General features: G+C 37.9%; 1 protein-coding gene across 5 annotated transcripts; it reads right to left on the bottom strand.

Annotated features, from left to right (window-relative positions):
- Positions 1–26: 26 nt before the first annotated feature.
- KLHL15 (kelch like family member 15) lies at positions 27–27,337 on the bottom strand. 5 transcript variants are annotated; one of them, XM_042457793.1, is made up of 5 exons: positions 27,212–27,337; positions 23,375–23,523; positions 17,870–17,913; positions 14,242–14,953; positions 27–2,307 (listed from the first exon to the last, which is right to left on the bottom strand). In XM_042457793.1, the coding sequence occupies exons 4-5, from the start codon at positions 14,944–14,946 to the stop codon at positions 1,198–1,200; spliced, it is 1,815 nt and encodes a 604-aa protein (XP_042313727.1). In that variant the 5' UTR covers positions 14,947–14,953; positions 17,870–17,913; positions 23,375–23,523; positions 27,212–27,337; the 3' UTR covers positions 27–1,197. The 5 variants fall into 5 exon arrangements, with proteins under 5 accessions (XP_042313727.1, XP_042313725.1, XP_042313729.1 ...); XM_042457791.1 differs by having other exon boundaries at positions 23,406–23,523; XM_042457795.1 differs by lacking the exon at positions 17,870–17,913 and having other exon boundaries at positions 23,406–23,523.
- Positions 27,338–27,962: the final 625 nt, after the last annotated feature.

The following is a 27,962-nucleotide window of genomic DNA, read 5'->3' as shown; positions in this document are numbered from 1 at the left end:
AAAACAAAAAAACCCAAACTCAATCAGTGCAAGATACTGTTCCATTTTAATACATCTAACTATAATGTCTAAGGGAAAGCACAACTACCCTTTACGCAGGGCAGAGTTAGGGACCATCTCTGATATGTAATTCAAGAATAAAGTACTGAGAGGATAAGCTGGGATCTCTGGCTTATTTTTAAAAACATTAAAAAGTATAGCCTCAGCTTGGTATCATTAGCTTTAAAAAGATTTCAAATGTTACTGAATCAATCAGTCTATCAAGTACAAAAATTTATATTGATAGAATAAGCCTCCAATCACCAAACAAGTTAAAATACATGAACGGGTGCTATTACAGCTAAAATTCAATAGATATAGACGATATCTGTGTATTAGGTAAAAATAGACTTTTTAAACTGCACATAAAAATATGCATTTTATCTTGTTCTTGTGGTGTATTCCTGTATGTGTACATAGGTATAGTTTATTCACAAACCACAATGCAAACAAAAGGCAGCCTAGAATTTATTTTAGTAGAAAACTTTTGAGTGTTATTTTTAAGAAATGTATACTTTTCAGCAGACTTACTGGAACTGCACAAAATGAAGAGGAACATCATGCAAAAACCCAATATTTTTAAAATTGTCACTATAACCAAAGTGAGGGTTGTCAAACATCATCAGGCGGCTTATAAATGAATTTTTAAAAAAAGAATAGGCAATGTACAGGAACAAACTGAAAGGCCTCTTTCACTGCTACATTTGAAGTCAGACTATTCTAGTAAGGCTGCTGAATTTTGTCCTGACAGTTTAAAAAGTTAAAATGCACAATACAATATATATGCTTTCGACCCACCTTGCAAATACAGTATATTCCAGTACTTCCTGAAGCGTGTGTTGTCTTCTCTCACACGGACTGAATATATTATATGGTTTAAAACACATGAAATGGAAGAACGTCTATTCTTCTCCCTCTTAGAACACACAGTAAGGGCATGTCAAAAATAAAATTAATACAAAACCATAGTTATTGGCATTCCTAATTAACTTCGTAGATGCATTCCCTGTACGCTCTTTTCTTCTCTTTATTAATATAAGAGGTATATTACACAGGATAATATCTTCAGTGGATTTAAACTGGCTTTCCCTTTCCCTACCCCTCTATCCCATCAACATATAAATAGGTTTTGTTTTGTTTTTTTTGGTTCTTTTTTCTTTAGCTGCAACGCCTGACATGTTCCAAAACATACTCAGGAAAGTGTAGGCTACAAACTTGTAATCCATCTAGCTTGCAGGGCATTCTTGGATATTCATCTTCTTTCCATTTATTATCTTCAGGATCAAAAGTGAGAATTGAATCACTGTAGTGACCATTATAACAAAGGCCCCCAAGAACCATTATCTGTTTGTCCAGTACAGCCACACCATGACCACTTCTACCAATTGGCATAGAAGCTAAAATAGTCCATTGATCAGTATCTGGATCGTAAACCTCTGTGGAAGGACACCCTTGAGACTCAAAAGAGGCCCTCAGGATTACACAGACACCTCCAAAAACATAAAGCTTGCCATTATAAGAAATCATCTTGTGAAAGCATCTTGCATAATTCATTTTACATTTGTTTTCCCAGCAATTAGTGACCACTTGAGTCCTCCTTGTTCGCTGTTCCACAGTCCCTTCCTTGCTAGGATCAAACACACACACCTGCTTTGAAGTGGAAGAGGATGTTATTCCACCAGTGATATATAACTTGCTACCAAGAACAGTTCCTTCATGTCCATATTTATTGACCGGATAGGGGTCCACAAATTCCCATTTATCTTCTGTAATATCATAACGTTCAGTTGAATAAAATGTCTCGTCTCTTGTCCTCCCAGCCACTGCATAGATGTACCTTCCAATAACACCAACAGCAAATTCTGAGCGTGGTACAGACATATCTGCCATTCGCAACCAAGAGTTTTGCCTTGGATCATATCTGAACACTTTTGAAGAAGCATGAAATTCACCATCTGGTCCCAATTCTTCCCCACCCAATAAGAATACAAAGTTATTTACAATAGCAAGGCAGTCTGGTCGTAAAGGTACTTGTGGGCCTTCTAGCTCCCACCAGACCCTGGGCTTGTGTAGGAGGAGGATCTTACTATTTACCATGCTGTGTCCTATCATTCCTCTAAATACTGCAGTCTGAGGTTTGGCAGAACGGATACGATTTGATTTCATTTCCATCAAAGGCTGCTGATGCACACTGTGGAAGTAATTCATAGCTTGTTCCACCTCATGCCGCAATTGCCGGGAATAACGATAAAATTCCGATGTTTTCACCTAAGGACAGAGCAAAACATGTGTGTATTGACCAAGATGGTATGGAGGAGAATTGTCTCTCAAACAATACTGCCTAATTTTACAGCATTAAACCTTGAAGTACAATCATGGCTCAAGTACACAAAGAAAACTTATTAGCTGAGGACCTGGCTCTTACCTCTGTCACTTTTCTGATACCTGCCCTGCTTTATCTTCACAGAATTCATAATTACTCACATCGCAATTATTGCATCAAATTGCCCCCACAGACCTTTCTCACAATGAACCTGAAAAGTTCAACAGAAAACCTAAGCCCAGCCTTCCTGAACTTGGTGCCCTCAAAATGGATTGAACTACCAACTTCCATAATCCCATATAGTTCAGAGGACACCAAGTTAGGGAAGCCTAGATTAAATATGCCATCACTCTTCAAATTACATTTGTTTTTTTATAAAATGTTTGAAACCCAATTACAATTTAAATGGCATCTAAAAGAATTTTATTATTTTCTGAGAGTTCTAATCCTTTAAAATATTGGTCCTCCAAAAGTTTTGGACTTCAACTTCCACAATCAACAATCAGGGATTCTAGAAGCTGAAGTCAGAAATAGCTGGTGACTAAAAATTAAGAGCCACTGCATTAAAGGCTGTCACATTTGATTAGGTGTTTCAATGATCCAGCAAGCCTCCTCATGTCACTGTGGTCAGACACACAGGTCAATCATGTCATGCCTCTTGATTACCACTGAATCCAACAGTGCAAAGATCCAGGCAAGGTTCGACAATCTTTTTTTTTAATACAACCAATATTTCTTATTACAGTAAATTAACAAAATATTCTCCTTATTCTTTTAACAATAAAAAAATCTATCACTTCAATCTCTTTGCATCAGTAATTTTTCTAGTAAATTTTCATTATTCAATTTGTAATTGCTTTTATACATACAAGATTTTTGTAATTATATTTACAAGATCTTACTAATAAAAGCAACTCTACTTCCTTCTTGTTCATTAAATGCTTTGTACCAAATTTGTAATCTTCACATCTCCTCAATATTTTCTTGCAAATTTATTCCAAAAGCCCTTGTACATTCTACTTCTATATCATTAGACTCCAATCCAATATTTATAAAGACCATTTAAAGACCACACAGATTATTTAAACCAAATATTCTGAATATTTTTATTTTTATTGATCTCATATTATTTTAATCACATACACTATTAATCTTACTAATCTCATATATTAATCTCTTATAAGTGATCTTTTAAATCTGCAAAATTCAACAATATGACTGCTTTGAGGCTGTAGGACAACCTTTAATTGTACTTTCCAATATACAATAAGAACCCAATAAGAAGCTTTTCATGGCTTCTTATAAAATTAAGATGACCCATGTCCTGTTCTCTGACATAGAATATACAAGTGGGTTAAGATCAGTTTTAAGTTTAAAAGATTTAAGGTTGCAAATAGCCATCTTTTATCACTGAAACCAGAGACTGTGAACTTGCATTCTTCCACATTCATTATGGGTTATAATCACAGCCTCACTTATCTGAGCACAGGATCAAGCTATCAACCAGGAGACCTGGAAATAGGAAACCTGGAAACTGTAGTACATGCACTGGTATCCTTACGACTCGATTTTTGTAATACACTCTACATGGGGCTACCCTTGTGCCTAGTCCAGAAACTCCAACTGTTTCAGAACATCACAGCCAGACTGGTGTCCGGAACAACTAGGAGTGAGCATATACAGCCGGCCCTTCTTATACACGGATTTCTTATACATGGTTTGAAAATGTTCAAAAAAAGTTTCAAATATCAAACCTTGATTTTCCATTTTTTATCAGGGACACCATTTTGCTATGTCATTATATTTAATGGGACTTGAGCATACACGGATTTTGTTATACACAGGGGATCTTGGAAGCAAACCCCAGCGTATAGCAAGAGTCCACTGTAACACCGATACTGAAGTCATTGGTTTCCGGACGCAGTACAAGGTGTGGGTTATCACCTTTAAAGCCCTACATGCCTTGGGTCCAATTTATTTAAGGTATCACCTACTTACATATAATTTGCCCTGTACGCTCAGGTCTATTGCAACCCTTAAAGACCAGGTTAGTTGCTACCTCCCAGAGGATTTTTCCCACAACCGCTCCCAGTTTGTGGAATGGCCTGCTGGACGAAATCTGCCAAATCACCAACTTAGAAACTTAAGAAAGCTGTCAAAACAGATCTCTTCCGGCAGGCCTTTCTGGAATAAAGTACTCAGCCATACAACAACTACTCCCATAAACCAGGGATACCTTGGTTGATGCTATGACTCTGCTCACCATTATTAGATTTTAATGTTTACTTATGTAATTTTAATCTTAACTTGTTTAATTCTTTCTTAAGAGATATTGTGTACATTGTATGATTTTAAAAGTTGTTCACAGCTTTGATTGTTTTTACAAAAAGCAGGATACAAATAAAAGTTATTATTTATTTATTTATCAAATCATTAGACTCTAGGAGATAAGTATCTTGAACAAGCTCATTCTTCAACCATATTGCTGAAATGACACACATCTATGTATATGGCTGCAATGTACATAATTTAAGGAGCTGCAAACATTTCAGCCATACATAGAGACATAAAGCTAACAAAATGTATTAAGAGAAATATATTTTTAGAAATGCTATTCCTAAACCTGAGTTAAACCACCTGTCTCTCCACTTCCAACATCTATTAGAATATAACATATTAACATTAATTTTGAATTTTCTGAACTCTGATTTCCCACAACTTCAAATGGAGCTACACCATGTATAACATTTGTGTATAACATTTCTTGTTACAGTAACAGATATGTGAATATTTTTCATGTCCGTAGAAATTCATAAACACTGGGGGGAAGGGAGCTACCACAGCATTCCTAATACAAATATTTTCCACGGAACAAATCATTTACAGATTAAGAAGGGAGCAACCCTACATCAATATGGACCTCAATATAGATAACGTATTAGGCAGTCTCTCTTATACAAGTATTTCTTTTTCTTTTCACGCTTTGGACTTGACTGCCTTAACTGCTCAAAAGGAGCCCTACAACTGTTTTAAACATTTTTACATTGTATCACGTACATACAATATGTAATTGAGAGAAGAAGAAGAACAGAAGGATGGGGCCTTTTTTTAAACAAATACATGAAAACAGATTAATTTAATGGCTTCATGTATTATACATTTAGAGTGGGTTTGATTACAAGTGGAATATGAGGTCATCCACACTGGCCAAATAAAGCAGCTTCTAATCACTTTGAAGCCTGGCTGTTTAGACAACGTATGAGGAAAAAGCAGGTGAAAAGCAAAATAAAGCCGGGCTCCAAGGCTAAAAAACGGGGCAAACATAAGATGGGCTACTCCAACTCAAGGCAGTATATGCACATCATCACACTGGGACATGAACAGCCTGGTGTCAGTACAGGAGTGTGGCAAAGCAAAAATGTGATGACTGATTATGCAATGGATGTAATTACAACATACACAAACCAGACAGTCCAATAGAAGGGCATGGGGTGAAGGGGGCATGGGGTGAAGGCAGCATGTATGAGGGGCCTGCATGATTGTGCTTTGCCGTTGTATCACTGGGCACACCAATGTTCTGTACAGGTGGTGCATTGCACATATGACTGTGTGACCAATCATACAGGCAGGGCATCCAATGGAATGCCATCTGGATGGGAAGAGGGAATTAACTGGATTGCAGGTGGTGCATTTGTGTGATGGTGTGCATGCATGGTGGGAAGATGACAAAAAAAATAACCACACAATGCTGCTTGTGGTCAAGTGATGCAACCTGTAGATGTTCTGCCCACCTTGGGAGAGGGCGATGCAGACAAGAGTTTTTATCTGCTTTCAGAAAACCCAGGATCCAGCTGCTTTTTTCTGCCTGTCAGTTTTGGCCCTATGATGTCAATGCTATCACACACATTTTAAACTGCTTCCAAACATATTTTTGGAAACATATTTGTCTTCCTGCTAGCAACCATAAATAATCAGTAAAACTAGTGGCAAGGACATTTTGGATAAACAAAAGGAAGTATTATTCACTGTCACTAGGTGGGGCAACAGGCTTTAGATTACTTTAAAAGGAGATTAGAAAAATTATTGGAAGACACAATTCTCAATGGCTACATGGCAACCTCAGGTTAAGAGGCAGTATAGCAAAAAGCATAGAAAGGTTAATATTTAAGAATGTGTGTGTGTGCGCACGCACATGTGCAAGCCTTCAAGTCACCTGTTGACTTATGGCAACCCCATGGGTTTTCTTAGACAAGAATACTCAGAGGTGGTTTTGCCCAATCCTTCCTCGACAATTCCCCTAATCCAAAAGCCTGTGTATGATTCTGGATGTTGTAGTCCAGGAAACAACTTTTTCAATCTCTGCTATAAAACAGAATTCTCTAAGGAACAGTAGGAAGAAAGGGCTACTGCCTTCATACTCTATGGTTTTCCCAAAGGAAGTTAGCTGGTAAGCATGGGAAAGAAAGAATGGTCAATCAGATGGATGAGGTCTCTCTGTGCAGAGTTCTTCAAATCCAAAGCACACAAAAGTAATATCTTAAAGATCAAATGTGTTTGGGAGATGCATTTTTAACTGACCATTTATCAATGTAATACTTTTCAAAAACACTCATTGAAAGTTTGAAGACTTAATTATTCACTTAAGACAAACAGGGAATGACTACCGCTAAGAAAAGTAACTAGCTGGAAGACTTCATTACATTTTCCAACATAAACATAGTATAAACATAGCATTTTCTAGTAAAGTACTAGATAGCAAGAAGGGACACATCACTACCATCATCATATTCTTCCTCTAAATTTTTTTTTAATACTGCATTACATTATTTAATTATTTTTGTTATTTATTAATATTTATTGAATGAATTAATTTCCCAATTTGTAATGGCCAGGGCATTTTATAAAAGTTAAAATAGATACAGCTAAAAAAATTACAGCATACAAAATTTAAAAATATAATCAAACAAAAAATAAAAGCAAGCAGAGAAAAGTATAAGCATGAAAAAGAACAACAAATGCAAAGAACACGGGATATAAAAGGCTCTCAAAGCCCTACTAAAACTAAAAAGGTGTTCACCTGCCTACAAAAGAATAGCAAGGGAAGGGAGCCAGTCAAACCTCTCTAGGAAGGGAGTTCCAGAAACTAGGAGCAGCCACCAAGAAGACCCTCTCCTGTGTTCCTACCAGATTTATCTGTGAGAATGGTATGACAGAGAAGGGACTCCCCAGAAGAGGCTTCTCCCTCACTCTCTCAAGCACACACATGCACCCCTATAAAACAGAACCACTTTGGATATACTATGCAATATACTATGAAACAGCTAGTATCAAAATCACAAGCCAGATTTATTATTTTAGAACCAAAATCACAAGCAGGAGAACAGTCTCATGATACCTAGGCATTCTGTGAAAATTTATGACAAGAAAAATCAAAGTTCAATTAACATTTGTGCACTTTCTCTGTATTCCTTTAATAAAGAGTCCTTCCCATGTTTTAATGTGGTTAGTTTGCAAGGAAAGTCTCAGGCCCCTTAAGTAGCATTTAAGTTTTATGTGGAACACTTTTGTAGATTTAAGTTCCCCCAAAGTCACACTAACTAAACAGAATGAAGTTTTCCAAATCTATTATCTCTCTGAGACATGTCTTTCTTAGTTCAATAATTGCTTTTATCAGAACTACTTAATGCAATGCATAGCTGTCATTCCTCTGACAGAATTGCAGAAAATCTACATAGTTATATACAGATTGAGTCTTCTTTATCCGAAATTCTGAAGTCTTTCAAAAACCAAAACTTGTTTGTTTCATGGGTGGCTGAGATAGTGACACCTTTGCTTTCTGAATGTTTAAAGTACACAAACTTTGTTTCGTGCACTAAGTTATTAAAAACAATGTGAAAAATTACATTCAGGCAATGTGCATAAGATCGCGCCGAAATAAATTTCGTAACCCGAAAAAAATATCGTATCCCGGAACAGTTTTTTCCAATCTAACTTTTTCGTATCCCGGAAATTTCGTAACGCGATCAATTCGTATCCCGGGGTACCACTGTATCTCGTGATGTACATACATGCAAATATGTACAGGTATTCCAGAATCCAAAAAAAAAAAAAATCCAGAATACCTCTGGTCCCAAACATTTCAGATAAGGGAGACTCAACCTGCATTATTGAAGTTGTGTGCCTTCAAGTCGTTTCTGACTCATGGCAACCCTATCCTGAGTTTTCTTGGCAAGATTTGTTGAGTGGTTTTCTACTGTGCTCCCCTGAGGCTGAGAGCATGTTTTTTGCCCAAGGTCACCAATGGGTTTTATGGCCAAGTGGGGAATTGAACTCTGGTCTCCAGAGTCGAATCCAGTTTGAGACTGCTTTAACTACTACTACTATTAATTTTTAAAAAAAAACTTGACCTAGTGTTCACACAGCTAATATACCTAATTTAAACTTAAAAATTGGTATAAATATTTACATATAAAACTAGGTGTATTTAATGGTAAGGTGTGCAATCAAGAAGTTGAAATTAATTTCAACTTCAAAGAAAAGGTGTATGAAAAATTGGAAGGTATATGAAAAAGCCTAGCAAAGTTGTGGTTGGATACATTTCCATATAAGAGAACATTACCCACGCTGCCATATATATGGGCACAAAGGATAGGGCATAAAGTTCAAATGTCTAGATGTTTAAAGTTTGATCCTTTGCACTTGTATACTACATGGCAGTCATAGAACAAGTAAATTCTAGAAAGTGTTTAACTTCTACTAGCATTTACACCATCCCATTTTGCGTTCACAGATAAGCTTCTTCTACAGGTCACAAAATAACTATTCTGGAACATCAGGGCTGCCACTAAAATTTTATTGTTTCCCTGACCATCTTTAAAAAACCATCAAGTTTTAAAATGGATAAGTTACATTACAGTAAATACAAAAATATTAAGTGTTTTAACATTACAAAATTATTGAAATTCAAATTTTGTCAAACCTCTTTGACACTCATTTCTAACTGAAGTGGCACAATAGAGAAACTTTCTGTGTCTAAAGTCTTGTTTTACCCAAAACAAAAACTAATATTTTAAAATAACTTTCTTTTCATTAACATATGAGATCTAATTTGTAAACTAATCTTATTTGTATTGTTGAGAGTGCAGTATTATTATAGCACTGCTGGACTTGACAGTAGGTGAGATCTACTAATAACTGGCTCCTAAGTCCAGCCAGTCACAATTTGCTGAACCATCAAAATGCAGCATCTTTTACATGAACAAATGATTCCAGTTTGTTTGAATTCAAAAACAACTGAGTTTTAAGAAATCAGTTACTTTCACCATAATAAAACAATGCTATCACATACAGAATCATTTTAAACATTAGCAAATGTAGTGTTTTTAAATAATTGTGAAAATTCTGATTTCCAAAATTAAGCAGTGCAATATGTGTCTATCACTGCATCACACATATTCTGACACTTCTCTGCTTCAACTACGAGTGCAGACTGTCCTCTAGTAGTCCAATCTCAAAAAATCAACTTACACAACAAGTGCCCTTTTAAATAAAATATTTCTGTTATCTAGACAATAAATGTTCTCCCTTTACTAATTAGATGAATGAAAATGATGGATCCTGACTCATTTTCAGCTTGGTTGAACAGCCCTTCCTCATACCAGAGTCCTCTTCTATCATATATCCTATTGGCAAGGCTATATGCAGCCCTAAGTCAGAAACGACTTGAAAGCACACATCAACAAGCAGACAACACTACATTTTGCATTGTCTTGTTGGCTGCTCCGGAGAGAAAAGGGATCTCTCTCTCTCTCTCTCTTTTAGACACCAGTATAGGCCCCCACAGACATTTTTAATAAATTAGTGCAATGGTTCTGAAACTCTGGTCCTCCTGATGTTTTGCACTTTGATTCCTAAAATTTCTGATGACTGGTCATGCTGCCTAGGATGTCTTAAGAATCCAAAATATTAGGAAGATCAAAGGTTGTAAACCACTGGGGTAAGTATGTGAACATACATCAAGACAGCACTATTTTGAATATAGATGCAAGAATTTGACAAAGGAATTATAAAATTGTATAATTATAAAAATGGAAACAGAAAATAAGAAAAACAGCCAAAAAATTATAAAAATTGAAAGAATATAAGTAACATACTAACCAAAATAATAATGGAGTGAGGCCACAAAACAGTAAGATATTATGTAGGGAAACCAAACAAAATGTTAAGAAATATATCAAAATATTTACAACCAATGACTACAGTACACAACAGTCAGAATAGAACATATTTATTAAATAAAATTTCAAAAATGTGGCATTAAGGGTTACGTGTTAGAAAATATACTTATCACTCTTGGTGATATAGCTTGGCCTTTTAAAGCTTCAGTTATTTTGTTATATTAACTTACAGCACATAAGTCAACCTAAAGCATGTATTTGTTAAAAACTAGCTTAGCATGAAGATATAACTGTAATAAGGACTGTGCCTACCATAAAACCTAATTTTAATGTTATCCACATGAGTGAAGTTTATTCTAATTGATAATCAAAACATACAGAGATGTATGCATTTTGCAAATTCTTTTCATCATATTCTAGCCCTGCAAATAGTGATAAGAAAAAACTGTCAAACTGGTGTGACACCTTAACCTGACATAACACTGTTACAAACTGTACAGAACTTCATCATTCTAATGAAAACTATATACTAGTGGCAGATGAATAGCAAATGCAGAATTACATCTGATTACACAAAGGCACTGAATTATACTTATTCATCCTCTTGTGTCCAAGATAATACAGGTTTTATACAACCAGAAAAGTGAAATTGGGAAGACATTCATTTTCTTGTAAAGCAAAAAAATACTACAAAAATTATTCACTGCTTGTAATATGGTTGACACCTCTTTAGTCCCCATTTTCCTACTCCAGCCTTTCATATCTCTTCCTGGAATCAAACCTTGCCAGACGTGAAGTATTAACATATCTAGTCCCATAGGCAAGCTACTTCTGCTTGGATAGTCTTCCTGGATCACAACCTTGTTTCCTGCTTGATCCAAAAACTCCAGCCAGCTCTCCTAAAAGCAGTTCTTCCAAAGACTCAAGTTTAACCTCTGACACACTTGTCCCTGAAAGATTACCATTCTCAATCCAACCTCAATTCGCAGCTACTAGCACTGCCCATTTCTTGCAACTGGAAAAGACCAAAGGTGGAAAAGGAACAGCATTAAACTGGTACTTCCAAGTAAACTGAGAACTCAACCTCCTTTTTTTTTTTACTGATTTTTTTTATCCCTGTGAAATAAGACAAATACAAAAGTAGAATAAGCCTCATCATAATTAGTGCTCAGCAGCTCTTTGTACCTCCTAACTACTTGTTACAGGCAGAGTACTAGTTTGAATTGTACTCTGCAAAATTCAGACCGCTCAAGCCTGAATATTACTGAACCAAGTGTGTATGTTTAAGAACAGGGTGGGCAATTGAACTGTAGAAGGGCAAGAGGCTGCATTTGACCCTCAGGGTACCTTGGAGATCTGCATCCCTCCATCATACCTGTTTCCCACAAAAAAAATCTTTTTTTAAAAAACCTCAAATCCCCCCATTGACATATAGCGGACATGAAGGGAACTCTCAATTTTTTGGCACATTCCTGGGCCATTATAGGCCCAGTTGAAAACCATGTTAACCACATGAAGCAAACAGAAGTCAGATAGTTCTGGCCATGAATCTGTTTAATTTAAAACAAAGAATTAAAGACGATAAAGTCTGATGGAAAAATATTATATAAATGACAACTGTATAACTGAGTAACTAAAACCAAGTATTGCTTTGGTAAGAACGGGATATCTATGCCTGATGGCTGATGTAATCTGTTGGCAGGCAGACAGCATAGCATTCTCAAGTGAGAATATCTCAATTCCCAGTGCAAGTGAGGGCAAGTGAAATTAAAGGGGACTAGTTAAATCTGTCCATGGACAAAAAAGAATTAAATCAAGCTCCCAAGGCATAAAATCTGGATGTTATACAGCCTTCAGTGAGGAACAACATAGCTGTCTTCAACAGTTCCTACGCTACTAATGCTTTTCCTTAGTAGCATCACTAGGGGGTGCAGTAGTGCACTCCAGAACAGGGGTGACATCTGATTGGAATGTCCTCCCACTGGGGAGGGAGGGGCAAGCACCCACGGCCTGCTTCCCAACAGTGCAGGTTCCTCAAGAAGAGCCGCTGCCACCATGGGGAAGGACAAGGCCGAGGGCACCTGGCCCTGCTTCTCCACTGCAGCAGTGATCTCCTTGTGAGAAGGCCACCACCATGGAGGGGAACGATAAGGCCAAACACCGCCAGCCCTGCTTCCCCATGGCAGCAGTTCCTCAGTAGGAGGCGCCACTGCAAGGAAGGACAAGACCCAAGACATCTGGCCTTGCTTCTCTGTAGCAGCATCGGTCTCCTCGTGAGGAAGAAGGCGTGAGCGTAGTCTCTTGGCCCCGCCCCCATCAACCCTGCCCCCAACAGGTGGCACTGGGGCTGGCAATGCCACTGCTCTTCCTAGTTGGTAACTACTCATAAAAAGCTGGGAGGGAACATCTCTGCTATTACGTAAGCTGTGTTTCTTACCTGGGTAGATAAATGCCTATGGAAAAATATTATTTTCCATGGAAGCTACAATGAATTGCAGTGTCTGTGCTTTTCATCCATAGTAGACATATAAAGGTTCGATTACATATAAATGTTTGACTACACAGCTTTTAGTGAATGTTTGCTATGATGAAAAAGTATGAATTAATATGTGTGATGTCTTACATGTAATATTAAGGAAATGATAAGCTATATGCCTAGACAATGAAAAGTTTATGTTGCTCACTAAGGAGAATATATATGCATATTTACAATTTTGTCTATTTTTAAAAAATGCACAAAAGAATTGATAGAGAGCTTGCTCATTCTCTCATGTACAAATCCTGAGATCCTAATACTTAAGAGTGCTTAGGTGGAGTGTTGATGCTAAATCTCCTACATAAACTATACCCTTTATCACATGCTGGAAGCCCAAGACAACTAGGTGATGAGAAGGACCTCTGAACAGATACAAACTGGTTGATAGATGACAAGAACTTTCAATCCCACAGTCTAAACAGATAGGGATGGAGGGAAATGTCTTTCCAGCTGCCTGCATGGAAGAAAGTGAACAGAAATAATAGCACTGAACCGAGATCTGGAACAAGATCCATTTATTCTAAACTCTACAAACAATCAAGTGTGACTGGCTGGGGACAGGGATGTGTTCACTTGTGTTCTGCAATACTTTATATTTTTGAACTTCAAACAAGAGTTTTCTATTTATTTTTGTTTTTAGAAATTATAGCATAGTTCTTGCACTGATTTTGTTGAATTCAAGTGAGCAAGGGCAAAGTTCCAGTTGTTTCCCAGTAAGTATTCCAGTTATTTTCCAGTAAAATGAGTTCCATTATACAGAATTAATTTAAAGCCTTTAAGGTGTGTGGTTTTCTTTTAAATACAAGATCTGCATACCTATGCTATATTACCATAAAGGCAGGCAGCGTGTCCAAATTTAATTTAACTGTTAAAATAAACATAGCCTTGACTGTAATTTGAGGTTTCGCCTGTCACTGACAATCAGAAAAAGCTGCAAACCTACCTGTTTCCTGGCTGTAAATCCTGCTAGATTGCAATTAGAGATTTTTTGTTTTTGTTTTAATAGCTAGATGGCACTTGTTTCAGACACTGATGATATCAATGTTCGATTTTCTAGACCAGCGTCTTATTTTCCCCTTCTCCTAATTCTGGGAACTTTACCCATGAACAGCATGCTGCCCTAAATGCAATGATGAATTCTATCTATTGCTTTCAAACACACCAACCTTTTCAAAAACACTGGATGGTGTCATCAAACAAAACCTGATGTTCTGAATGATGGTGTCGGTATGCCTCCAGCGTCTTCTATCGTGTCGCAGCCAAGCCTGAACAGCCTCGTAGAGTTCTATCTCTGGGAACCTGCTCAGATGATCATTATCCAAGTAAGTCATGAGCTTTTCAAAGCTCAGATAGAACAAGAAGTCTGGTCTAGCCATGAGAGGCACAAAATTTTCTAACAAAAAGGAATCCAGCTTTTCTCTCACTCCCTCGATGTTTACACCAAAGTCATCTAAAAGTCTCATAATTTCTGCACAGTTTTCCAAGCAGATTTTTGCTAAGAGAAAAGAACAGCAGAACTTCACCACCTCAATAAGCTGGACATACATGGCAGCCTGCAGGATCTCATGAACAGTGCTCATGCTCAGTTCAATGGTTCCATAGTACATGAACTGGAGAACATGACTGAAGCCTGTGGCAGTCAGACCTTTCAAGTGGATTTTGTCCTGATCTCGCTCCCTCATATCAGCAGTGAACATAATCCGGAAGTAATCACTTTGGGTGGCAAGCAATGCTTTATGAGCCTGAAACTGGTGATCCTCAATAACAAGAGTGACGTCAAGAAGCAATCCCTCCTCATATAGTGTTCTGAACCCAGCAGAGACGCTGGTGTCATGGATGGAGGAACTAAATCCTTCCACGTCCCCTGCCATGAATCACCTGAAAAATGCAAATAAAAAGTTGTTACAATTCCTATTAAAAAAATCATGAAAATACTGTAACAGTAACATTGAGAGGTCGCACTGTTTGAAAAGAAACCTGTATATGAAAATCAGCAATTATATATAATTTTAAGCTCCTTCATTCCCAGACTCTTGCATTAAACATGTTAACTAAGATCGAATTTTATGTCAGAGATAGACCAGGGACGCTAGAGGCAAAAAAGCAGGCTTATTTGCGTGTTGTGTTGCCAATCATTTACTCTTTCTAATAGAGCTGGGGCAGATATCACTAAAGATTTTAGGAGTTCAGCTGAGACAGGTCCACTAGCACTACTAACAAGTGAATGAAAAATCACAGGTAGTATGATTTGGTATAGCCTCAGGTCAACCTCTTAACAACCTTTTCCTGTGCATCCATCACCTGGTAAGTTGTTATACCACTCAAAATAAGAAGAATCTGATTTCACAAGATAGCAAAGAGCAAAACATGTACCAAATAAATATACATTTTCCTTCTGCCTACATTTACTGGGCGTGAATAGACAGGCCAAAATAAAGCTGCTTCAAGTCACTTTTGGATGTATGATGTTTAAATGACACATGCATCTTAAGAGACCAGAAGCTGTGCCAAAGCTGTGCTCCAGTTTAATTGTTTAATTGTCTTATAAGGGGGATATCTTGTATATATGGATGTATTTTAACTCTTGTAAGCCGCTTTGATTGTTTTTAACAAAAAGCAGGATATAAATAAAAGTTTTATTTATTTTATTTATTTATAAGAAAATAAAGCAATTACTGGCAATTGACAAAGAGACATGGCATAAAGCTAAAACAAACTACAGTCACCTTTCCATTTTCACAGAGGATCCATTCCGGACCCCCCACCCCCACAAAAATGGAAAATCAGTGATGTTTAAGCTCCATTGGCTTGAATGGTGGTGCGCACCCCATTTTGTCCCCCTCTGTTTGCTGCCCGTGAATGATTCCAAGTCCGCAAAAATGGAGGCGCAACTGTATTAATATTCTTTGTAACAATGGTTCAACCAATGAACAAGCATAACATTTTGTATATCTTAACTATACATAGCTTTTGAATTTATGAAAAAAATAATCTTTAGAAATGTTGATTGGACTTTAAAATAAATGTATACAGGTAAGGCACAAAAGTCAACATTTATTGCACTATTTAACAAGTCAAGAAACATGATGGAAGAGTCATCAATATGATGGATAAATATGAAAATAGCACTGCAAATACTAGTACTTTAAACAAAAGACTACATTTTCAGTATAATAACGAACTGGAGTATGAGACAGGTAGAAACAAAATATGAAATTGAACAAAAGGTAATATGGCAAGTCTTACATGCATAACGGCAAATGCACATTAAGAAAGATAAGGAAATGCAAGTAAAATACTCAATAGCAAATCCAAAAAGAGGGCTCTCAAATAAATAATGAAGAAGACATAAATCAATGTCTTTTTACAAAGTAAAAAGTCTGATATTTGAGATGTTAACTGGAACATCACTTTCAAGACATTTAAATTTTCTGGACTTAAAAGTGAATCCCTTAAGACAGAATGCATAAAACTGGAAGTTGTAAGATTGGGGAGGATCCAGACAAGTGCTACCAAGGTGATCAATTACCTAGTAAATTCTATAAAAATACACAAAAACAACAAAGCAACATACAGTAGTTGATACAAATCTTCTGCCAAGCATCAGTGCATTCCTTCTCTAGTATAGCATATTATTACACAGGGACAGAACATTATAAAAATAACATTAAATCAATAATCAGCTACTTTTTTTGTCTTGGAATTGCTATTTAGAAGCTGTAGATTTACTTGTTTACTTATGGCAATTAAGGATCACTTGGGCACACTCTTTCTCCATTTTGTAGGTTGGCTGTGTGCCATGAATGACTAATATAGGCACAACGAAGCAAGGTATGGCAAGTAAGGATCACTTACACACACTCTCTATTTTTTTGATTGGCTGTGTGCCATGAGTGACTAATATAGGCACAATCAGGCAAATAAATGAGAGCAAGGGAGAGAGAGAGAGAGAGAGCAGAAGTATCCATAAGACTGGGTTAAGTGTCTTGTTCCTCAGAAGGCGTTTCTAAATTAAGTGGCTTATGGGTGCCCATAAAGGTATTTTAATGAATGTACAGTGGTCCCTCCACATGTGCTGGGATTAGGGTTGAAGGATCCTCATGAATGTGGGAAAACTGCAAATAAAAAAAGACTATTATTTTTACCTAAGAGAATATCTCTCAAATCTCCAGGTCCTCCAGTGCAGCTCTATTGTCAACATCTGCCAGATGTTTATCATAAAATCATGCTGGAGGACCTACAAATGCCTGGAGAAGTGTTTTCTCTAGAAACATCTAGGTTCTCCAATACAACTCTGTGTTCAACTTGAGCTGGGGGACTTAAGAGATTCCTAGAGAACATATTAATCAAAACCACAAATATTCTAATCTGCAAAAGTCAAAGCTGCAAATGTGGAGGGACAACTGTACTAAAAAGTCTATAGAAATAGTATATATCAGTAAAGACAGTTATGGTATCTCTGATATTGACACCACATCTCAAAAGGATTCCTCTTAGCAAGTAGTTAGTTTCATGTACACAGCTAATGAATATGAAGCACAGATAGGACAAAAGTGTAGCTGTGCTTTCTTTCAGCCTGTGTCAGCTTAAATTGATTAGTGGATACATTTACATTCTTGGCAATCACATTTGTACTATCCTTGCATGGCTAAGCCTTTGTCATATGTCTGGCATCAAATAGACAACATTTATCAATGAAATATGTTCCAACTGAAGTAAGACTGTCACAGTTTCTTCCAAAATATAACAAAATCAGTCACAAAGGAATAATAAAGGATTTAAAAAATGGTTTACCTATAGCAACATCTCTAGGCCTTGTATCTTTGCCTCTGCTGTTCCTGAAAACAGCCAAAGCAAAAATAAAATTGGTTAAATCATATCCAGGTTTTAAAATATGCTTCATCAGCTATTGAGCAAGGCAGGACAAAATAGTGAATAACACGATCTTCTGTCAAAGAAACACAAAACTTTGCAAATAATTTATATCCTATACATTCTATTTCAAACTATCTCACTTCAACCACCACAGACAAAATCAAAGGGCCTAAACAGACCGGTGATAGATGCCAGCGTGGGGTCAGAATGGGGGCATGGTGATGCACGATGCACCCCCGCCTCTGCCTATGCCAGCATGATGCTGTGTGCGCCCACTGCTTACCAATCAAGAAGTAAAATTATATCCAGAAATGCTTTTGCTATCAATATATGTAGGCGCAAACTCAAATTTGAAACTTAAAAACCTCATAGATTTCTTCATTGCAGCAGCCCATGTAGAAATTGTCAGATGTTGGAAAACAGGGGAGGTACCTTTAGATATGTGGTGGAAAAAGGTACAGAACCTATGGTTACTTGAAAAACTGTCTGACAGAACGGCAAATTATGCAAGATGACCAAAATCAGGACTTTTCATGGATAAATGGTTCCCACTCATTGACTTTGTAAATACAGATAGAAACAAAAGAAGACAACTTTTATCCCATCTAAATTTCTGGTCAGACATTCTGGACTAGATTTACACAAGGACAGAACTAGATTTTAAACTGACTGCTTACTTTGAGCGGAACTCAAGAAGGAGTCCCACAACATAATTCAAAGTTCTGAGATGAGTTGTTTTATTTTGCTTTATTGTTCTGTACATAGTTGCTTACTTATAATAATAAAAATATATAAAATATAAAAAAGTGAACAGTAGAGATACAATTATTACAGAAACTCATTGTGCATGAAAAGAGTAATCTTATGGCTACATTTGAAACCATGTGGGAATGACATAAAAGGTGTCAGATTGCATCCTTCCGAGGTTGCTAAAATGAGTACCCAGCTTGTTGGGGGAAATTAGCTTACAGTTGTAAACTGCTTAGACACTGCTAGTTCAGTATGAAGCGGTATATAAATGAAGCTGTTTTAAAAATACTACAGTTAGAGTAACAATTATTTTGCAGATATGAAATTCAAACATCAGGTAGCTGGTTCCTTTGCATATTCAGTGAATCTGAGATTCAATGGTAAAATATATAAAAAGCAATTGAAGGACCTGGGTGGACATCTGCCTAGGAATAGTGCAGTAATATTTTCCTTAAAGGTAGGACAAATTCTCTATGTTGTCTTGTCATTTTGATCCAAAAGCTGGTTGTGTACTCTAGGAATCTTCCCAGTATTCAGTCTCTTCACATTTCCTATTCTCCTACTATATAATACAGTTTTCCTCCAGTTTCACATCCACAACCCTAAAATCCTATAACCTTTGTTGTTGTGCATTCAAGTCATGTCTGCCTTATGGCAACCCTAAAGGGAACCTATCAAAGGGTTTCTTTGCCTTCCTCTAAGTCAGCCTTTCTCAAATAGTGGGGTGGGCCCCCCAGGGGGGGGCGCGAGGCTCCGTAAAGGGGGGCGCGAGGCTCTGTTATGCAGAGGTGTACTTACAACAATTTTATAGACAAATGATACTATTTACAGTCGCGCGGGGGGCGCGAAATGTTTTCTTCTTCCTAGGGGGGCCATGACAGAAAATAATTGAGAAGCACTGCTCTAAGTTGAGAGAGTGTGACTTGCAAGCATAAATGCATCCCTAACTGCTAGTGCAAGTCCTTCTTTCCCAGACAATAGGCAATTCCATCAACCTGATATTTTGTAGCATTACTTATTTCACCGCCTCTGTGCACCAGCTACTGTTAAGTAGACTTATGTCCAATATTTTAACAAAAGGCACAGGATGGAAGGAATTGTCCAATTTGTGCTGAACCACAGTGAATAGTCAAATTTCAACTTATTATCTCTTAGTGAAATATTTTGACAACTCTGTTTCTTCTTCATAATTCATCAGATATATGGTTCTCATGTGCACAGCCTGCTTTGGGAACTTCTAAGGAGTTTTGGGAACAGCAGCCCTATTGTTTCCCCCAGCGGACATACTATCTCTCAGTTTTATTTTATCCACGAAAGAGGTAGCATGTACTATAAGACCTCTCTCTTCTGGGAGTTTTTGGTGCTTGAAATACTTTACTTTAATTCCTTAATTTGCTTTTCCTTCTTCCTTCCTCTTTATCTGCATTAACTTTCTATGCATCTCCAGTATTCTGATGAATCAGGCCCGGTACAGACTGGCACAAAGTGCCGGCCTGTGGGCGGAGTCACAGTGGAGCGTCCGCATGCTGGATACCGTGACTCCACCCCCTCGTGCCATGATGTCGCACACCGTTCTAGACAGCATGCGGCATCATGGCGCAACCCTGGCGCTGCATCTAGATGATGCAGAGCCAAAAGGGTGTCACAAAGCTGTGCAACCGTGGCTGTGATGCCCTTTAGAGGATGTAAAAAGGAGCTGCATTTTGTGGCTCCTTATTCCGCCCTCCAGAGGCCAGATCAGGGCCGCGGTATGCAGTGGCCACGGCTGCATGTCACCCCTTATTTAATGTGGCTCTGGAGGGTCTGCTGCTATTCTGAATGTTATAGGCCCTGTGAGAACCACCTTGAAGTTCATGTTTAGCACATCTGAAGACATCTGTCTATGCTCTCCAGATGATCCCACACAACTAAGTTTCCCTATCACAACCAGAGCTTATGAACATGTGCATAGGTTTTTCAGACATCATGCTGAACATGGAGACATCATGGGGTCCTAGATGTGATCTAGGACTGACTCCAAGCTTTTGGTGAGTGGATTACAGAGAGGATTTTCTTGTCTCTACCATTGGACTGGACAGCTGTGCCTCTCCTGATGTCTTTGCCCTACTATTCCAATCATCCCTAGCCAAAATATCCAATGGTGTGGTATGGGAGAAGATGTTTAGCAACATCTGGCGGATCACAGTTGCCCATCCCACTCTACTGGCTTTTGTCCATGAAAAAGTCTTTACAAATGCAGAACTGCCTCATAGCCCTGTAATCACAGTCTGAAATCTTATGTACAGACAGGCTGGATCATGGCTTATTTGATGTACAACTGACTGTAGGCTTGCAGTTGCTGTGAAAGGATGTAAATTAAAGCCTCTGCCTACTGTCCCACATATGAATCAACGACCTATCTCAGCAAATATGAACTGTGTACTTGATGACTTGCTGGTACAAAAGCAACCGCACCTTTGTTCTGAAAGATGGACAAATTATAGGGCAAAGGTGAGGAAGAAAATGACTAGGAGTATCAAGAATGCGTAGCTCAAGTACTTACTTTAATTGCTAATATATCTTGAAATAATTTTGCTATTAGCTCTGTGCCTGCATTAAAAGAAATAGCTTCCGCATAGAGGGAAGTAATAGTCTCACTGTACAGTTGGCCCTCTGTATCCACAGATATTTTATTCATGGATTCAACCGTCCAAGTACAGTGCCCCATGGATTCAACCGTATTCAAGTACAGTGCCCCTGCATTATACGCAGACGCACTATACGTGGCTTTCAGCATACGCTGAAAGCTGCGAGGGAGCCGTGCGGGAGCGCGCTGGGTGCATGGGACAGTGTATCCCATTTAGATGAATGGGGCGTGCGCCCAAGGCGCGTCGCCACATGCACAAACTCTATTATTTTCAATGGGGCTCGAGCATACGCGTTTTTTTACATGGGGGGCGGAAAGGATCCCCCACGTAAAAAGGGGGTGCACTGTATTATATAAATTACAAAAGCAAACCTTGATTTTGCTATTTTACACAAGGGACACCATTTCACTATGCCATTGTATTTAACAGGATTTGAGCATCCATATATTTTGGTATCCACAGGGGGTCCTGGAACCAAACCTCAGTGGATATCAAGGGCCCACTGTATTCTGCACTGGTCAGGCCTCATCTGGAATACAGTACTGCATTCAGTTCTGGATACCTCGGTTTAAGAAGGATATAGACAAGTTGAAGTAAGTTCAGAGAAGAGCAAAAAGGATGATAAGAGATGCAGAGAACAAACCTTATGAGGGAAGGTTGAAAGAACTGGGCATGTTGACCTTGGTGAAGAGAAGACGGAGGGGTGATGTGACTACACTTTTTAAATATCAGAAGGGTTGCCACAGAGAGGGGGAGAAAAACTGTTCTCTGCTGCCCCAGAGGGTAGGACCAGATCTGATGGTCTTAAGTTACAAGAGAACAAACTTCAACTGAACATTAGTCTGGACAGTAAGAATAGTTCAGCAATAGAATCAATTGTCTAGAGAGGCAGTGCAGATCGTACTTGATAGTCCTTCCAACTCTATGATTCTATGACTCTATAACAGTGAGCTGAAGCACAATTTCTGATTGTTCCTATTTGGTTTCTCTTTGTTCAGCATGACATCCAAGCCAAAGATTCTGGTTTATTTCTCTCCTAGCAGAAACAGCCATGGTTTTGTCTCCTCTTTTCAGAGAACAACAACCTAGAATCCCTGGGTGATGCAAAATCAGATCACAGACAGAGAACTGATTCCATCTATCCATTCGGTGTGTTAAAATTAGATTGTAATAATAGCTGTGTTGTTTTGGTGCAAAACCCCTCACTCAGAGTAAAAGCATGACATCTGAGTAAAAGGTGGAGTGTGACAAAATAAGATATACAGCCAATTCTTATTTAGAAATGTCAGACATTTTCTAAAATGACTTTTCAGTAATTTGAAGATATTTGTAGACTAACTTTTAAATGCTATTTGAAAATTGATGTTCTTTAGGATCACATTAGAGGACTAGTCCTTTTGACACTAACAACATTTCATAACCAGAAAAGACTCAAGAATAATACACCATACAAGATGCCACTGTTCCTGATCCACTGCTAGAGCTCTGATCAGGGCAGTAGATTCTGTTGTCATAGCCCTGAGATAATGGCCCTCTCCTTGTTGGCCTTCCGCCGGCAGGCTAAGACCTACCTGTTCAAACAGGTATTTAAAACAGAAAGTTTTTAAAGAACGGGCTGGGGTGTTTTATTGTTTTAAAGTATTTTTAACATTTGTATCTTTTTAACTGTATTTTATTCTTTTAACATGTAATTTATTTTAATATTGTAATAATTTTGTATGCTTTTAATTGTACTGTTTTTTTAATGTTGTGAGCCATCCTAAGTCCCAGTTTTGAGAAAAGAGCAGGATATAAAATACAGTAATAATAATAATAATAATAATAATAATCACTTTGTGCACTGCTGAGAAATCGCAAACAAAACTATAGCACTATTTTTGCTTTAGTTTGTTCTTTACATGTCAAGGGCAACACTTAAAGGTGCATTATACAAATGTACAATCACCAATAATAAATGCATAGATAGTGATTACATAGAGGGAAATGTTATTTTCACAAACTAGCATGCAAATACATCCTACTGATGATGGCAGATGTGACAATATACCTTTTATCAGACTTGGTGTGAAAATACTCACTGGACACTAAACAGAATTTCTTGTCTCCAGAACAGTGAAGCTGGAATCAAAATTGATATGCTATGGAAGCTCCACTGGATCTTTCACTATTTCAAGATTCTTGCTTAAAACTGTGCCACTGTGAATGTAAAACAGGAAACTGTTCTGATTTCAGTTACATGAACTGCAATGCACATGTCAGTGTCACTGACTGAATTATGGTATGAAGTGTAATCATATAAAAACTAAAATGCATGTACTGTATCTTACTCTAGAGTTAATGCCAGATTTTTCATTTTATTTGACGCTTCCACTTACAATGTCCACAACAAAATTATTACAGCAATTTTAAATCTTCACTGCCAAGCAATACTAATAAGGAATGGTCATACAGTTTATTTTGATCACCTTGAAGAATGTTGCATTTGAGCCAGCATTCATGCTTCTACAATGATAGAATTAAGTTCCCAATTTAAAAAAAACACAACTTAAAAGCAATATTATAACATCTGTGATATTAGTTACTTTGCTGAGGCATTTAATAATTAGGTACAGCTATTAGGACCATGGTTAACCTCTACAATATTTAGGGAGAAAGCAAGAGAAAACTTTTAAAAAGCAAAGGCAAAAAAAGAATGGCTATACAATTCATACGAACAGAAGGCAATACACTTTTGAAAAGAATCCCACTGAAATCTGATAAGATCTACAAAAAATATACATAGTAATTTATGTAAGATATCCTGCTTATTGCAAAAAGGTAATGTGATTTCAGCAATTCCTTCCAAAATTATGCCTTCTCCATATAAAGGTTTAAAGGGCTTCATTTAAGGTTATTTAATATTGGTGGAAATGTGTAACGTGGTCATTACAATGTGTAATTTAGACATGTGCTGGTATAAATCTCCACATGGCCTCCCATAGTTGAGACCTGAGCTTCAGAAATTATTGGTAACTTTTGAAAGTATTCTGTTCACAAAACTAAAATATTAATCTTACAAGTGACAGGGCAGAAACTTAACATTGCCCCCATTTGGTTGGTTATTCAGATAAATACAGTGGACCCTTGTTATAGGCAGGAGTTTGGTTCCAAGATCCCCCGTGGATAACAAAATCCATGGATGCTCAAGTCCCATGAAATATAATGACATAGCAAAATGGTGTCCCTTATAAAAATGGAAAATCAAGATTTGATATTTGAAATTTATACTTTTTTGAACATTTTCAAACCATAGATGCTTGAATCCGTGTATAAAAAATCCGTGTCTAAGAAGGGATAAATAAGAACAGAAAGGACCTAATTAACTGGACTTTTTAAAAAAATAGTAGGTAAACAATGGCAAATGACAACTGCCATCTCAGAAAAGAATGAGAAAGAATGTTGTTATTATTCTTCAGAAATATTTTATAAGAGCTTTCTAATTGGCTGGCAAACCTAGTTTTAGTTTTAAAAACAAGCTAAAGATAAACACAATGATCATATTTCACAGATTATAAAATGTAACCTATCTAAATATCAAGCCTCACACGGATGAAGATTTCACAGCAAAAACACAAATACAATCACTATGGCATAACACACACACACACACACACACCCCGTAAGAGAACCGTCCAAATAGGGTATGGTATTTCCCCTCACAAAAACTAAACTGAAGTAGAGACACTTGCAAACTAGGATTAAATCAAGATGCCTATGACTTAGCAGGAAGTTTGTAATACTGTTGTCCTTAGGATATGCACTGTAAGCATAGGTTCTCAGACGTTTTAGATTTCAGCTCCCTAAATCCCAGCCAGCATGGCCAATTCTTGCAGATAGTGGGAAGTCCACTGAAGTCCAAAAGATCAGATGGGCCAAAGGATGAGAACAACTAGAGGTGTTACTCAAAGATGTAGCCCTCTTAGTCTTAAACAAGGGTTCCCTGTTAGTTTCTTGTGGGTTTTTCGGGCCATGAAAGCCTTCGACTTCACATTCCCTGTTAGTCTTAACCAAGTGTGCAAGATGGAATTTTAGGGGGTGCAACAAAGATACTTGTGTGAATCTGGATTCAGTTCTCTTTTGTCAGTCAAGGCAAAATCTAGGAATTACCTGAATCCAGAGCATCATCAGAGTGGGCAAGAAAGTTCCACATTGTGACAAAAACATGAATGAGAAGCAGAAGCAAAGAAGACATTGACTTTTATGTTCCTGATTGGCATTGATTTTAATGTTTACATTATTGCTCAATTTAGATTTGCATTTTATGCACAGAGTTAAAAGCTTAATTTTTAAAAGTTAAATTTGTTCACTGTACAGTATGTGGTTCAATTTGTGGTCCAAAATTTAGAAAATTAGGCTTCTTCATCTTCAAATGTGACCTTACTTTTGTAGGGGGTGCAAACATTAATCAAACATTTCCTAGGCTGCAGGGCACAGAAAAGGTTGGGAGCCACAGGCCTGGAAGATCACTCATGATAAAGAAGCTGGGAAGAAGATGGGCAGATGTTTTGGCCCTGTGCATGAGGACTGTTTCCAGGAACATTGCACTCCCATGTTTACAAAGGGATCTTGTAGCACCTTTGAGACTAACTGGAAGAGGAACTTTTGGAGAGTCTGCTTCCTCAGATGCATGTGCACCTTATCTGAGGAAGTAAAGTCTATGAAAGCTCATGCTATCGTCTTCCTTCCAGTTAGACTCAAAGGTGCTATAAGAGTCCTTTGCATACACGGATGTGCAATATTCCTGGAAACAACACTAGAGTGCTGACACATAGGGCCAAAACATGTGTCCATCTTCTTCCCAGCCTCTTTGTCCTGAGGGATGTTGGAGGGATTAGAAAAGGAAAGACAGCATCATCAGCATCACATTTTTCTCAGGGACATAAAAACACCTGGCAGGAAAAGATGCCTGGGATCCAGAGACATTACATAATAATAAGCAGGAGCAAGAGAAGCAGAAACTCCCCACAATGCAAATATATACACACAGAACTGGATACAGAATTAACTACAGAACTGAAGGGTACCAATTTGATCCATATACTGTATATATATATATATATAACACACACACACACACCCATACACACATCCTGTCTACACTAACATAGTATACATTTACATATACAGGTACACACCACATAGGTATATGCATAACATATATATAATAATACACATATATGTGATATACATAACATATAATATAGTATATGTAACACATATTATATGCATAACACATAGTTATAACACACAAGATGAGAGATAGATTATGCATATACATATATATCTGTAAAACACATATTTGTACAGTATTGCAGAACATATATATTATATAGAGAACACCTTATGTGTATACAGAATACAACACATATATAATATAATAGCACACAGATATGTATATGCATAATATAATATGTTATAAAACACACAGACACATATATATTTAAAACCACATTAATATGTATAGTCAATATAATAATAATAATTATGTATAAATAGACACATATATAACATATTTATAAAACAGATGCATAACAATATTATAATGTATATTACACAGACACACACATATAAAAATGCATACCATATACATATATATGTATGTATAGCATATAAGAGGTAGACATATGTAATCTCTATCCATAGAGAGAGATAGCCCTAAGGCGGGCCTTGCTCTCTCCTTCCCTCCTGCTGACTCTCCCAGGGTCCTAAAAGGGAAGCCATTCAAATCGGGGAGGAGGAGGCGGGGGTCCATTTTAGGCCCCTGGAGGAGGAGGAGGCGGAAAGGGGCATCCAGGGGCGCCTTAGGAATGGAAGCAGGCGCGAGGAGGAGGAGGGCTTCACCTACCTCTCTGCTCCCTCGAAGGCGACGCTGCTCCTGGGGCAGAGCCTGCAGAGAGCGGGGGACATAGACACGGAGGCGGAGGCGGCTGTGGTGGCACCCTCCCCGTCCTCCGCTGCTGCTGCTGCGGCTCAGCCTCCCTTCCCTAGTCCTCTGGGCTGTTTACCTTCCTCATGCCTACTACTGCCACCGCCGCCGCATCTTCCCCGCCACAAGCGCCAGCACTGGCCGTCACTTCCGCCGCCGCCCACCGCCCCCTGGAGGAACGAACGAGGAGGAGAGGAGGAGCCGCCAGGAAGGGCGGCTTCAGCCCCGACGCCGACCGACGCCGACGCCGTCCTGAGGGGGCCAGGAAGACAACCGCCGCCTCGCTGGAGGAGCCCAGGAGGAGGGAGCCTCCCTCTCCCTCCCCCTCCCTCTCCGCCTCCTCCTCACAGCAGCCCCACACCAGGAGTCCCTCTCAAGATAATATCATCATCATCATCGCAATAATAAATAATAAAACGTTATTTATATCCCGCTTTTCTGTTGCCAAACAATCCATCAAAGCGCTCACATCTAAAAAATATCTATCCAACGTACAGTCCATTATAATATATACATATAATACATATATACATACACACACACACACACATAATATATAGATGTAATGTAATATAAGAATGTATAATATATATAAGTAGTTATATAAATATCCCCATCCCCCCCTTAAAAACAATAACTGTAATTAATAATGAAACCCGGGAAAAGCGGG

The sequence above is a fragment of the Sceloporus undulatus genome, chromosome 3, assembly GCF_019175285.1.
Source record: "Sceloporus undulatus isolate JIND9_A2432 ecotype Alabama chromosome 3, SceUnd_v1.1, whole genome shotgun sequence".
Taxonomy (NCBI): domain Eukaryota; kingdom Metazoa; phylum Chordata; class Lepidosauria; order Squamata; family Phrynosomatidae; genus Sceloporus; species Sceloporus undulatus.
This window is presented reverse-complemented; position numbering and strand designations above follow the sequence as displayed.